Here is a 15,742-nt window from a genome sequence, read left to right as displayed (position 1 = left end):
GAAAGAATGAACAGGGGAAGGAAGCAGGGAAGATTTTTAGAGGAGTGAAACTACTTTGTTTGACACTACAATAGTGGATACATGTCAATATACATTTGTCTTAATTCATAGAAGGTACAATAGCAAGAACAAACTCTAAACTATGGCCTTTGGGTGATAATGAAATATCATTGTAGGTTCACTGATTATAACAAATACATCAGTGTGGTGGGGGGGATGTTAATAGTGTAGAGGCTGTGTGTATGGAGGAGGGGAGATTCAGAGGTGTGTGGGAACTCTGTCCTTTCACCTCAATTTAGCTATGAACCTTCAATTGCTCTAAAAAATGGTCTATTTAAAAAAAACTATATAAGCTATCTATAAAACAGCATTTTAAATAGAATGACACAAAGAGGTTAAAAATGGATAGAAAAAGACACATCACATAAATAGTAAGCACAGGAAGACTGGAGTGGCTATATTAATATTAAAGAAAATAGATTTCTAAACAAAAAATATCACCAAAGATAAAGAAAGGCACTTCAGAATGATAAAAGGATTGATCAAGCAAGATGACATAAAAGTCGCAAATTTGTCTGTCCCCAATAAATAACCTTAAAATGTATGAAGCAAAAACTGATAGAATTAAAGGAAGAAAAAGGCAAAGTGGATATTTTAATCAGTTGGAGATTTATTGCCTCTCAAAAGTTGATAGAATAACCAAAGACTCAGCAAACAAAGAAACTCTGAACAACATGATTAACTCCCTTGACCTAATTGATATTTATAGAACATTTCATCCAGCAACAGGAAAACATACCTTCCTCTCAGGACACATGGATAGGACATTTTCTGGATTAAAAAAAAAAAAATCAATGAATTTTAAAAAGTTGAAACAAAATTGTTCGCTGAGTACAATGTAATTAAATTAAAAACCAAGAACAATACTGCAAGTATTTGGAAACTAAAGAACACACTTTTAAGTGTTCTTTGGTTGAAGAAAAAAAAATCACAAGAGAGATGGAAAATGTTTTGCACTGAATGATAATAAAATACAACATATCAAAAGTTGTGGGACATAACTAATATAGCACTCAGAGGGAAATTTCTAGTTTTAAGTGCCTTTAAGGGGGAGTAAAAAGGGTCTCAAATAACTTAGCTACATTTTGTTTTTCATTTGTTAATATTTTTTATTTGTTCTAATTATATATGACAGTAGAATGCATTTGTACATTTTGATGTCATAAATAAATGGAGTATAATTTCTCATTTTTCTAATTGTACATATTGTAGGATCACTTCACTCATGCAGCTGTATATGTACAAGAGGTAATAATGTCTGTTTCATTCTACTATCCTTCCTACCCCCATACCCTTTCCCCTCCCTTCACTCTCCTCTACCTAATCTAATAACTTACCTAAAATTTTACCTTTATTTACTTATTTTTTGGTACTATGGATTGAATCCAGGGGTGCTTAACCACTGAGCCAGATCCCCAGCCCTTTTTATTTGGAGACAGGTTCTTGCTAAATTGCTTTGGACCTCACTAAGTGGCTGAATCTGCCCTCAAACTTGGAATTCTCTCTGCCTCAGCCTCCTGAGTCGCTGGGATTACAGGCTTATGCCACACTGCATCTGGCTTAAACTTACCTTTAAAATCTAGGGGAAAAAAAGAGCAAATTAAGCCCCAAACAAAATAAAAGAAATAATAAATGCAGAAATCAATGAAATAAAAAACAAAAGGAGAGAGAAAATAAATCAGTAAAACCAAAAGTTGGTCCTTTGGAAAAAATAATGAAATTAACAAGTTTCAAGCATGAATGACAGAGAAAGAAAGAGAGAGAAAAACAAAATTTCCAGTATCAAGAATGAAAAAAGAAGGCTGGGGTTATAATTCAGCAGTAGAGTCCAGCATGTGCAATGCACTGGATTCCATCCTCAGCACCACATAAAAATAAATAAATAAAATAAAGGTATTTAAAAAATGAAAAAAAGAGCTCTCCTTCCTGATGGCCATATCCTGAGCTGCTTTTCTATTCCACACTTTTGATCATAATATTCTGCCTCACCTCAGGCCTACAACTATGGAGTTAGCAGTCTATGGACTGAGGCCCCCGAAACCATCAGCCAACCATTTACCCCTCTATGTTGTTCTTGTTGGGTATTTTGGTCACAGCCATGAAAAAGCTGACTAAAATAGTGGCAAATGAAGTTCATACTTCTATTTATGGGGTAAAGGAGATACACCTTAGTGGATAACAACACTGGAACCAAAATTAGAAGTACCTGGCTATAAACTCTACCAGCCCCTGATAAAAAAGATGTCCTGCAAAGAGAAAGTAACTTCATGAAGATACAGGTACCCAAGAGAAACTTTTCTACTTCCACCTCCTTACCTGGAATAATAAACATGGAGAGGGAGAGATGGGGAGGGGATGAGGAGAAGGAGAGGAAGAGGGAGAAAGAGAGATGAAACAAGGACTTTAGAGTGTGACATTCCTGCATTTGAATTTAGGCTCTGCTACTTACAACCTGTTTAGTTTCAGAACTTAAGTTTTCAAGGCATTCAAGGCATTAATTCAGTGAAGAAATTCAGTGAAGATGGGAAATCTCTGCCTAACCTACATAAAGGGGGAAAAACAGATGAAGGAAAGAGGAAAAGGTGCCAACCTTGAAGAAAGCAGAGTCCCACCAAATGATATAAGCTTCAGCATACACAAAATCTGGATCTGGCTCTCATCAAATGGGCCTTTGCCGAAATGGATGGAAGTAACCAGGCATGTCCTGATACTTACCCTTATTTGCAAGCACTTGATGGATGTACAATTTTTAAAAAAGCTTTAGTTAAAACTGCAAAAGACTGTACTTTACTTCAGTAGCCACATATGATTTTGCTTGTTTTTTGAGGAGATTTTTATGAAGGCCAGAAAGGGAGGGTACCTATAGCTAAGACTGCTAACCATCTCAGAATCGGAGGACTCATCTTCTTGACCGCTCAGCTGGACTCTATTTCCCACACTCCATTGCAATTCAGTGTAATCATGGGAATGAATTCCAGCCAATGGAATTCATTACAAAATTACAAATTCATTACAAAAGCACTGTAAACCCTTTCCAGACCTCAGCCATTGAAAGCCTTCTGCACGTGAGCCATCATCTTTTACCCTTCCAATGACTCAAAACACATTGCACAGTGACCTCACAAACCACAGTGGAACAAGGCATAGCACCAAATGGAAAGAAGCCAGGTCCCTGACACACCTCTTGAAAGAAAACCAAATTTGAACACCCATTTCACTCCTCCAGTTATTCAGAAATAACTTTTTATTGTTAAACCACTGGAATTTAGAGGTTTATCTATTAAAACAGCTCACAATATCCTAATACTGTTCTTATTAGTGGAAGAATACTTCTTTTAAATTATGCTATGCATAAATTTAATAAAATCCTACTTGCTTTCATATATATATATATGAACAAAAGAGGAGGGAACACCACTATGATCCTTGAGATACTGAGAAAATAATGCTCCATTATTATTATGAACAACTTTATGTCATTAGTTGTGATTCACAGATGAAATGGACATATTTCAGGAAAGACATACATTGTAAAGTTCATCCCCCAAAAACATAGAAAGCTTGAGCAGCTCTGTATCAATTAAAGAAATTTTAATTTAAAATTAAAAATCATCTGAAAAAAGTTCCACGCTCAGATGACTTCATTGGTGATTCTATCAATGTTTATGGGAGCAATAATACCAATCCTATAAAAACTGCTTAGAAAATAAAGGAGGAGGGAGTACTCTGCAACTCATTTTATGGTGCTAGTATTCCAAAAACCAGATAAAGTTATTATTTTTTTTCCCCAGTACTGGGGATTGAAACCAGGGGTGTTTTAGCATTGGGCTATATTCCCAGTTCTTTTTATTTTTTATTTTCAGACAGGCTCTCACTAAGTTGCTGAAGCTGGTCTCAAATTTATGATCCTTCTGCCTCGACCTTCCAAATAGTTGGGATTATAGGCATGTGCCACTGTGCCCAGCCAGATAAAGACGTCACAATAAACAAACCAGAAAAGGACATTCTAAAATCAGATTAAGACAAGAAAACCATGAACCAATATCCTTCATGAATATAAATGCAAAAATCTTCAACAAAATATTAGCAAATTCAGCAGCATATTATAGAAGATGATACACTAACAATCAAGTGGCAATGCAAGGTTGGTTTAACATCTGAAAATTAATCAATATAACTCAACAAATGGAAAGAATAAAGAAAAAGGACAATAAGACTATTTCAGTAGGTGAAGAAATAGCATGTGTCAAAGTGTGACATCTTTTTTTTTTTTTTTTTTGGTATTGGACATTGAACCCAGGGGCATTTAACCACTGAGCTACATCCCCAACTTTTAAAATATTTTATTTAGAGACAGGTCTTCCTAAGTTGCTTAGAGTTTCGTTAAGTTGCTGAGGCTGGCTTTGAACTTGCAATCCTCGTGCCTTAGCCTCCTGAGCATTTGGAATTACAGGGATGCACCACCGCACCTGGCTTGATATCTTTTTATCATTTAAAAAAAACTCTTAGAAAATTACAAATTTTTTAAAAACTTCCTTAACTTGATTAAAAATATCTCTAAAATCTGACAACTAACATACTACAATGTGAAAGATCCAGTGATTTCTACCAAAGATCAGGAACAAGGTGAGGATGTTGACTTTCACTACTTTTATTTAACATTGTGCAGGAGTAAGGTATACATTTTAGAAAGGAATGATATTATATAGAAAATCTCGAAGAACTTGCAAAAAATAGCTATTAGAGATAATAAATGGCTTTAGCAAAATTGCAGGATACAATATGCAAATTATCAATTGTATCTTACAGTGTAGTAACTAACACTTAGAAAATAAATTTATAAAACAACTGCATTTATAATAGCATAAAACTGTCACACGTTTAGCAAAAAGTGTGTAAGACCTATAGGCTGAAAACTTCAAAGTATTACAAGTTATGAAAGAATATTGACATAGTGGGAATATATTCCATATTCATGAATTGTAAGTCTCTTTATTGTTCAGCTGGCAATCCCTCTTGAATTAATCAATAGATTCAATGCAATTCTGCTGAAAATTTCAATTTTTTTAACTTGAGAAACATTTTAAATTTTATATGGGAAAACAAAGAACCTTGAATAGCCAAACTATTTTGAATGAGAACAGTGTTGGAGCACTTACAATCTGATTTCGAGAACAATACCTGACTCTGATGGAATGAACTACTTTTATTCTTTGATCTATGAACTGTCATGTAAATAATTTTCATAGGAGCAGAGATGGTGCAGCTCTGAGATAAGTACGTTGAAGGATAATACTTACTTGGCATGATTTGTAGAGGGAAAAATTCATACTGAACATAAGCTTTGTAATTAATACAGAACTGGGTTTAAATACTGGTTAAACCATCTACCTCAGTTTCTTCATCTTAAGGTGGGTTGTATAGTACAAGGCTTAAGGCAATGTAGCATAGAGGCTGAGTCCTATGTGCAGCTAGCCTGCGTGGGTCTGAGTACCAGCTCTGCCATTGCCTAGCTATGTGGCCTTGGGTATGGTTAATCTTTATATGCTTCATTATACTCATTTGTAAATTGAGGATATTAAAAGTTCTTGCCTATAAGGTTGGTGAACAGTAAATGAGTTAATAAATCTAAAGCACTTAGAACAGAGTCTGGCACATAGAAAGTGCTCATTACGTGTTACCCACTGTAATTTTTTTTCCCAGTGTTATGAGACTTGAATGTGGTTCTTTTTTTTAATCACCAAGCACAGTCCCTGATATCCAATAAATGCTAGTTCCCATTTCTCTGTTGAGCATAAGTAGCATACTGGGGATAGGATTTGACACTGAAAAATGCATTTTGCAATCTTAGGACCAATCTGAGTTTTAATTTCTTAAATTTTCTTTCCTTACTATTTTTCAGTGTTTAAAAAAGTACCTTATTTGTAGAACAATAAAGCACAAGTCAAAAACCCTAACACTGGATATTAAATACAGCCCTTCTCCTAGATTCTGCTATAGCCATGTGCCCATTCTGGTCCTAGCTGGCCACCATGCAGCTTGCTCACTCAGAGACTGCAAAATGAGGGCTGCCTTCCTCTCCTCTTCTTCTCCTTCCTCTGTCATGATTAGGCAGAAATTGCAGCACACCAAAAAATAAAAGGCTTGATTTTCTCTTTATTCTATATGAAATGCAATATAAAGTATTCTACAGCTGTTAGCTGCATGCTGCCACTTACAGGAAACCCCTCGGCCATGTGACTGGTTCTGAGTCCCAAAAGTGGTGTTATTTTTTCAGTCTTTGGGGACAGACAACAGCAGGGCTGCTCAAACTCCCAGTTGGCTTCTAAGTACATGACTGAATTCAGAAATGTTTCCATTTATCATACATTTCCTCAGAGCAGAAATTGTGATTGTATGGTAATAATTCTGTATCTTTATTAAGGATGCTGATATTTGGGGGATTTATTTATTCATGCTGTACTGGAGATTGAACTCAGGGACACTCCACCACTGAGCCACATCCCCAGTTCTTTCTATATTTTATTTTGAGACAGTGTCTTGCTAAGTGACCCAGGCTGGCCTGGAACTTGAGATTCTCCTGCTCCAGCCTCTTGAGTCACTGGAATTACAGATATGCATCACCACACCTGGCTTGGGCTTTTTTTTTTTTTTTTTTTTAATTGAAATGTAAAAATAAGAGGTCTTTAAACCAAGGGACATTAAGCAGAAAGATTTCAGATACCCCATAATCTATTCCTTTGTTGAAGATCTATAGCCAGCATCTGAGATGGAGAAACATCTGGATCTTGGTTCTGCTTCCACATGGACAAATCATTATATGTTGGGGAAAAGAGGGTAGTCTGGGGATCTCAGGTCTGTCTTGGACATTTTTTCTGAAAAACCCTCTCAAGTTTACTTCCCAAAGACAAGACTTCCCCTTCACCGTCTTCACTCCCATGAGTCTGAAGTCCCAACTGTCCCAAGAGCCACAGCACAAGAAAACAACATAAAGTAAAATTAGTCAAACTGGTTGAAAGTGTTGGGCCCCTTATAGATAATCTTTCACATTTTGCACAACCCTTTTCCCCTTGTTGTCTCAGTTTCTCTGCAACACAAGAGGTTGTGGGGTTTTTTTGTTTGTTTGTTGTTCGTTTTGGTTTTGCAGCGCTGGAGCTTAAACCCAGGGGGCTGTGCCTGTGCTAGGTAACTATTCTACCGTTAAGCCACTTGCCCAGCCCTCTCCTTTTCTTTGAAAACATTTTAGTGGTACTACCCTGTGCCTTTCTGCCATAAGAGGAATAAAAACTTTGGACAGCCTGTCTTGTCTACTCAGGGAAAGAAACTTTCCCATTCCTGGCCTCCTCTCTTGCTGTTCCCCCACCTATTTTCTCTTGGAAAGACCCATTGAGAAAAAAGACCTCTCCCACTAGGAGAGAATTCCCTCCCGAGAATTCCCTCAGTGGCGCCTCACTACTGAGCTACATTCCCAGCCCCCATCCCTCAACAGCCTTTTCAAGAGAGGTTTCCTAAATTGCCCAGGCTGGCCTCAGACTTGTAATCCTCCTGCTTCAGCCTCCCAACTGCCAGAAGGCCTGTGCCACCTTGCAGAATGTGAGTGGAATATGAGTTTTTAAATGACAGGACAGCTTTCTTATCTCTGTCCTAGCTTAGTGTTTGTCTCATGATTTACATACATTATTGATTAATGAACTAATGGCTAAGCACATAGAATTGTATTCAGTGTTAACTTTATTTTTCATTGGAAACTATAGAATAAAGATATATATATCGATGTAAATATGTGTGTATATACATATTTGTATATATATTTGTGTGTGTGTGTATATATATATATTTAAATTTTCCAGAAAACTTGCAATACTTACAGCAGATCTCTCCTTTGTGTGTCAAATTTTGACTACCAGTTTATTTATTATCATCACTCTGCTTAGCCAGAGGGCTCCCAAAGTCCACACTGAAGACATATGTGTATTTTGGGGGTGGGAAAATAAATAGTAAAAGCAAAATGAGACTGGAATTGAGATCTTTGTGGGAAGGATTTCAAATAACTAAAAAGAAATTGACTCCTAGTGGATCATCAGTTTTTAAAAAGTTCAAATTCTTTATGACATTGTGATTAAAGCACCACTGATAATTCAAACATAGCCCTTTATTTTACTCCTTTATTTTACGGATGAAGAAAACAAGACTCAGAGGGTGAAATAATTCGTTCCAAGCCATGCAGCTAGTGTGTGGAGCGGCGGAGGGCAGAACTAGGATGAACGCAGTTTCCTGTACAACTCAGGCAAGTCCTCCCTCCTGCCCTTTGAGAGCGCAGCGGTTTGGAGCTGGAAGGCCACGTCCCTTTGAAAAACTGCTTTGGGCTCCTGACCCCGGCCCACACCGCCCCCTACTGGTACTTTTCTGAATGGCGGCCCCATGGGGCCTCTTCCCGCTGCCTCCCTTCTAGCCCCAGCTGAGCTGGCCCAAGAGCGCGACGTGGTTCCACTGGGAGCCAGGAGGCACTAAGGCCTCCGGCCCACGCCACCTGTTGCCCTCTTCAGCCGAGGGGTTCCTTCGCTTGGAGATAGGGAGATAGGGCGCCTGTTGCCTGAGGCCCTCCAGTAGCCGCGCGCCTACCCGGCGAGTCCTGGGCGCTCAGCATCTCCTGGCAGTGCTTGCTAGGCGTCGGGGTCGCAGAGCAGGCCCGGCCCTGCAACTGGCGGAGAAGTTGGCAGCAGCCTCCATTCCCTGGCTTTCGCGGTGGCCGGGACCCTGAGGCAGGGCTACCCCCACCTCCCGCCCACCCCTACGGCCCCACCCTTCCTCCTCCGCCCCGCCGCCTCCCCGGCCGAGGACCGCGCAGAGCCCGAGCGCCGCGGAGCACCGGGGGCGCAGCTGGAGCGCCAAGTTCCGCGCCATGGGAGGCTCCCACTCTCAGACCCCAAGGGGCCAGGAACCCACCGGGGAGAGGCTCCCGAGACCCAGAGAGGCCGCGTGAGTCCCAGAGCCCTTTTCTAGGGCCACCCTTTGGGGGTTACGTGCCAGCCCGGGATGGAAGCGCACGGTGCTTGTAGCCGAAGGATTGGGAAGGTGGGGTTCCCGCCCATGGCAGCGGGGACGCGAGCTGTCAGGTTTTGGCTTGCTGGGACGTCTCGCTCAAGCCTTATTCCGACGGACCTGGGTGGCACCTGGCCGGGGACACCCCCCAAGGACCCACTGCAGCAAAATCATGCCCAGGCCGAACAGCTGTGCTGACCTATTCACGCTGTGCGGACGAGAAAGGGGATCCCGCGTTTATCTAGACCCGTGCAGGCAGGAAAACACACGTGCCCTAAAGGACTCTGAAACTTTCACAAAGACAGCTAATTGCAGGGAGGTGAGATACTAGAAAGGGATTCAAGTCTCAAAGATAAAACTCGGTTCATATTGGCCTTTGGGGTCCTGGAATTTTGATACAGTTCTCGCTGCTTCCAAGAACTCCCTCTCTTGTTTGCTCCGAGAGCTTCATGATGATCTCAGAAAAAGGGCTGCATTGTAGCAGCAGCAATTAGGCTTTTGTTCTGGGACGGCAACAATTGGGGACACCAAGTACTGTAATGCAAGCCATGAGGGGAAATTTTTAGAGAACTTGATTTAGAGCAAATCCCATGATTTGAAAGATGGCCATGCATCTCCACAGAAAGGGGATTAGTTGGTAACCGTTTATGAATTCAGTCTTTAAATATTTAATTAAATTATTTTTAGAATGCATGTGTGTATTGGAGGTGAGGCAGTGACAAGGAATTTATACTCTTTAATTCGGCAAGTGTCAAAGCTATTTAGTTTGAGAAAGATACACTTACCCATCATATAGGCAGACTGGGCCATGGGAGGGCTTTTCAATCAACTTTTCAATGTAAAATAGCTTCCCTGATATCCAATGCTAGAAATGTTGTTTGTACCTCCTAATATTTGCATATGATCCCAAATCTAAACTTAGCTCAGGCAGCTTATTAATAATAAGGGTAGCTGAGATTTATTGAACATGTTAGAAGTGCAAAAATGCTTCTAAATCCTCTGATATTTAGTCCCCAACATCACTGCCTTAGTTTCTAGTATTGTCATCATTTTACTGGTGAGGAAACAAGCACAGAGATATCAAATAACTTATCCAAGATCTCCAAAGCTGGAAAGTAGTGAATGCCTGTTTTTTGACTCCAGAGCTCATGCTGTAGCTGTCTCCCACTCCAGAGTTGTGACTAATCAAATTTTTTGTCTCAACTGGCAGAGAACACCCCCTTTTTTCTTTAGTTTTCCCTGAATAAGGGAGATATCTGAATAAGCAATGCTTAATACTTAAAAGATAAAATTGCCAACATTGTTTTAACTTTTAGAAAACAAGCATAAGAGGTGAAGTTAAAAGTTCCGGAAGCAGATAGCTGTGGTTTCAATTCCAGGCTCTGTTTTTTAACAGTGGAAGTCTTTTATCCATTTCTTAACCTCTGTGTCTCAGTTTCCCCATTTGTATAAAAGGCATGATAAGAATACCTACTTCATAGACTATTCTAAGGTTGACATAAGATCTCACACACACACAAATATATATATATATATTTTATATATATATATATATACATATATATATCATGCATTATAGTTTTATCCCTGAGCAATAAAGTATATTGTTTTAGGCAAGGATGAAAATTGACTGTTTACTTTTTGTGAATATGTGACCAGGTTTACTGTGTAATTTGAAAGTAAATAGTGGGATCATTCACTGACAGCATGTTGAAGAAGTGAAGTCAGTATACAGTGTGGGGTTCAGTGTGAAGGTATTAAATTATCAATTGTGAAATTATTCAGTGACTTGGTAATAGAGAATCTCTCTTTAATGAGGTTCTACATATTTTGCAAATTTTGCCTAAAAATGACCAACATAAATGCCCATCTTTGATCTTTGGCTAGGAATACAGCCCTTGCCCACTTGAGTGAATGCATTAAGAAGCACGTAGGACTGAGGGTGTAGCTCAGTGGTAGAGCAATTGCCTAGCATGCTTGAGGCCCTGGGGTTCCATCCCCAGCAAAAAAATAAAAAAAAATAAAAAAAAAACAAGGAAGAAAGGAAAGGAGATACATAAGCACGTGTCGTCAGTGTGTTGGGATTATCAGTCTCATCAGTGTCAGGCTCTGCTCAATGAGTTAACCTTACAAAGCACTTGGCATGCCCAGGTGAGAGGCCCTTTAGAAAGATGAAATTCCACACCTGTAAAAGAAAAAAAGTATACTTTTTATCCATGTCCTGCCTTGTTCATATACATAAACCACAAGTCTCTCCAGGGTCCAAGAAAGTGGGGGATTCATTGTTGACATCACCCGCTGCAGATTTCCTGCGGACATGTGGCTGTTGTGGATAACGCGGACCACAAGGAAGTTCCCCCTACTCCGACTGTGTAGCTTTCTAAATCTATTGTTCCTTTAAAAAACAAATAAATACATGAAAATGCATTAATGCAGGCATTTGTCTTTCAAGGGAGAAACTATGTTTCAGAATGTGCAGTTTGTATTTCAGAATAATTTAATCAGGTGCTAAATGGAACCAGAAAAATCTCTTATAAGAGTGCTATTGTGAAATATAAGCAAATATAGATATACATGAAAAGGAATGTCTGATTTTAAGATAAAATTCATTATTATTGAAAAGTGTAGCTTCCATCTTCTCCAAACCCAAGGAACAAACAGACTGACTTTGGTAAAGCTAGGGGAAATTTCACCTCACTTATTCAGGGAGGACACAGTATGGTCATAAGTGGCTATGGAGTCAGGAGGACCTAGGTTGGAATTCCTGCTAGATGGCTTACAAGCTTAGTGTGGACACACTGGAAATGTAGTTAAACTCTTTAGTTGGACAAATTTCTGCATCTCTAAAATGGCAATAGTAATCTGCTTTTGCAAGTGGTATATATTAGGCTGGCATTTAATGAGAGCTTAATACATTTATTTACTAATATATTTACATATCTGTGTACCTATGAAACAGATGCTGGGCTCTTTGGGAGGAATATTCAAGAGTAAGGTGGGGTTTCTTTTGAAGAGAATGTTAATTTGTGTGCTAATTCAGCTAGGCCTCTGTTTCTCAGCAAGCAGTAGCTTTTTTGAGTTAATTTTTTCTTCAGTTAATTTCCATTTTTTTTTTTTTTTCCAAAAAGTTGTACTGTCAAGAGAGTGGAAATGTGTTGGGAATATGGTAGTTTGGTGCACCGTTTGAAATCACTGACTTCCTAGTTGGTTAATTTCAGTAAAATGTCTCAGGTAGATTTTCTAAGAGTAGTAAATAATTTGTGGAGAGATTTGAAGAATGACATAAAGCAAAGCTTGTGGTTCATGAGGGAATATAATACATAACTGTTTCATTTAGTTCTTGTTTAACTTGCCTACCTGGAATGCAAGATATTCAACTGTTGTCAATTCTTAATAGGTACATTTCTAGACCAATCTTTGTTTGCATTGTGAATTTAACAGATAATGGAATAAGTCAGTAGCAAAGGAAGTTTCTAAAGCCTTGAGTGACTTTGCCATGTGCCCTTCTGATCATGTGAATGAGATGCAGATATTAGGATGGCTTAGTGAACTGCAGAGTCCCCAACAGTTAAGTCAAAGTACCTCTTGATGGGCAGGCAGGTCATTGTGGGACAGATATCCCTGACACAAAGAGGGAGGTGCTGGCTTTGAAGTTTTAGATGTAAGAAAACATGACTCAAAATAAGTAAACTCAGGAAGCAATATTTCTGAAACCCATTGCTTTCAAATTCATAATAATGTTAACCATCTTCTCACTACACAGTTTTTATTGGCATTAAAAACTCCTTAGTGTGGGGTGAAGTGGCTCATGCCTGTAATTCCAGCAACTCTGGAGGCTGAGGGAAGAGGATAACAAGTTTAAGACTGGCCTGGGAAGCCTAATGAGATTTAGCAACTTAGTGAGATCCTATCTCGGGGAAAAAAAAAAAAAAAAAAAAAAAAAAAATGTGACTGTAACTCAGTGGTTGAGCACTTGCCTAGCATGTGGGTTCAGTCTTTAGTACCAAAAAAAAAAAAAAAAAAAAAAAAAAAGTCAGTTCCCATTTACTATAGAGGTTTTAAAATGTCCATGTTCAATGTTTTAATGTTCAATTAAAGAGAGTAATTTAGAGAATGTTGGTGGAAAAGACCTAGAAAAATCAGCTGCATGAAGAAAAGTTTTTAGAAATTACAGTATTTAACTTGGAGAAGTGGCCAAAGAGATGTAGAAATATATAATTTTGAGGGGATGTTGTCTGCCTCCATCTCTGCTGAAGCCAGCCCAGAAAGAAATGACTGGAATTGCATGACAAGGAAATTATTTGTATGCATATGAAGGTGTAGATAACACAACCTCTAGACTGTGAGAGTAAAGGAAATAGTAAAAACAAAAACAAAAACAAAATGTTAATAAGGTGAGAAGAATCCCTCTCAGCAAATCATTAAAAGATAGTCCATTGAGGATTGGTATTCAGAGGGAGTTTAGGTATAGTTTAGTTCCATAATTTCTTCCCTCATTTAGTGACCAACAGTGCCCCACACTTGCCTCTCCCCACAGGCTCTCCTAGTGGTATTATGTTTCAGGATCAAAAACCAAGAAGCAAAAAGAATAAATAAATAAGTAAATAAATAGGCACAGCTGCTGGGTTCTGTGTTCAGGAAGTAGATTATCTGATGTCTGAGTTGGTCAGTTGCCAGAGTGAACTATACGGTAGATGAATTGTTAACCCAAGACCAGGAAGTGACCCTATGCCATCCCACAGGGCCATGAACTTGGAAGTCCACTTTCCAAGGAAGCTCACTCTGGCTGTTGTGGGGAGCTTTCCCCGACAAATTTGGATACATAGCATAAAATTTCATCATTTTAAAAAAATAATTTTTAGTTGTCAGTGAACCTTTATTTTATTTGTATGCAGTGCTGAGAATCAAATCCAGTGCCTCACACAATGCTAGGCAAGCGCTCTACCACTGAGCCACAATCCCAGGCCCATTTTCACCGTTTTTAAGCATACCATACGGTAACATTAAGAACATTATACAACTCTCACCACTATCCATTTTCCAAACTTTTTCATCACCCCATACGGAAATTCTATACCCATTAAATAACAACTTCTCATTTTCTCCTCCCTGGCTACTGGTAACCTTTAGCCTTCTTTCTGTCTCTATTTCCTATTCTAGGTCTGTCACAGAAGTATAATCATCATACAGGATTTGTACTTTTGTGTCAGGTTTACTTTACTTAACATAATGTTTTCAAGGTTTATCTGTTGTAGCAGGTATTAGAAGTTCATTTTTTATGGCCTAATAATAGTCCATTGTGTATGTCTGTGTACACATGTGCCACATTCTGTTTATCCAGACTTACTGCTTTCCAGTCCCTTCAGTTCCTTCCACTATATATCTTCATTGGTAGATAGACATGTGAGTTGCCTCCACCTTTTGACTGCTGGGAATAATTCTGCTTTAAACATTAGTATACAAGTGCATGTGAGACTCTGTTTTTAGTTATTTTGAATATAGTCATAGGAGTTAAATTGCTGAGTCTCATGGTAACTCCATGTTTAACTTTCTGAAGATCCACCAAACTGGTGGATTTTATGCTATGTATCCTTTACCAAGTTTGAAGATCCCATTGTGGCACACCATTTTGCATTCCTACTTCCAATGAATGAAGATTCCAGGTTTCCCTGCCTTTGTGATTTTCCACTGCTTTTAAATGGATGTGAAGTGGTATCTCATTTAGTTTAGGTTTTCATTTCCTAGTGATTAGTGATTCATGGGCAGGAGTTCCTGTGAGGCAGGCAGGAGATTGAGAATTACGGTGAGGATCAGAGGTTTGGAGAGGTGAGATGATCAGGTGACAGGGGTCCCCCCAGTTTCCAGGAAGAAACAGATCCTGGAAGGAGTTTTGAAGGATGAGTGAGCCACCAGGTGAGGGAAGTCAGGGAAAGGTAGTCCAGTAGAAGGGAAGCATGTGCAAAGACTTAGTGGCATCAGGGGCCTGTCATATATGGAGAATGGTGAGGGTTTGGTGGGTAGGATGGAAGTGGAGGGGACTGATGGGACTGGAAAGCAGTAAGTCTGCAGAGGCAGATAAAGGCTGGGTGACACCAGGTTGGAGTTTCAACTCAATTTCAGGAGCCATAGATGGAGGTCCTCAGCTGAGGGATTGGCCAAATCGCCTTTGCAGCCCTGGCCTATATGGGAAGAAGCATTCTCTCAGAGGGGCTCAGCTAAATGTAGGTGTACCTGAAACCACAGCTCCCTGTGATTTTCCCTAGCACCTTACCGCTTACCCCAGGTAGCCCCATCAGGGGATAGATTTTCCTTTGTCCACACCTTACTTTGTCTGAATTTTTGTTAATCAGTAATTCAGTAGCATTATGAATTTTTTTTTATTCTTCTGCATTTCCAAATTTTCTATGGCATGTGTGTTTTTATCATCAGAAAGTACATTTTTAGAAAGAATAGCTGAAAATTTAGAAAACTGATAATACTGGTAAGAAAATAAATCGTCATAATCTCACCACCCAAAGACGATTATCATGTTGGTGTATTTTTGTACAATTTATTTGGCTGGGTGCAGTGGCGCACCCTGGTAATCCCAGTGGCTCAGATGGCTGAGGCAGGAGGATCGAAAGTTCAAAGCTGGCCTCAG

At 39.2% G+C, this 15,742-nt stretch overlaps 1 protein-coding gene across 6 annotated transcripts in view; it reads left to right on the top strand.

The window, feature by feature from the left end:
* Tacc1 (transforming acidic coiled-coil containing protein 1) overlaps nt 1–15,742 on the top strand; it is a 111,092-nt gene that overhangs the window by 17,567 nt on the left and 77,783 nt on the right. Inside the window, exon 1 of one of the 6 annotated variants that reach the window (XM_047548226.1) lies at nt 8,869–9,039. The exons of 2 other annotated variants lie outside the window; for them this stretch is intronic. In XM_047548226.1, coding sequence (XP_047404182.1) covers nt 8,963–9,039 — 77 coding nt within the window. In that variant the 5' untranslated portion in view covers nt 8,869–8,962. Of the gene's footprint in view, nt 1–8,868; nt 9,040–15,742 lie in introns of those variants that run through there. 3 more of the 6 variants (XM_047548230.1, XM_047548228.1, XM_047548235.1) reach the window with 3 other exon arrangements.

Source organism: Sciurus carolinensis, chromosome 4, assembly GCF_902686445.1.
Source record: "Sciurus carolinensis chromosome 4, mSciCar1.2, whole genome shotgun sequence".
Lineage (NCBI taxonomy): Eukaryota > Metazoa > Chordata > Mammalia > Rodentia > Sciuridae > Sciurus > Sciurus carolinensis.
Note: the sequence above shows the minus strand (reverse complement) of the source record. Positions and strands in the feature narration are given on the sequence as shown.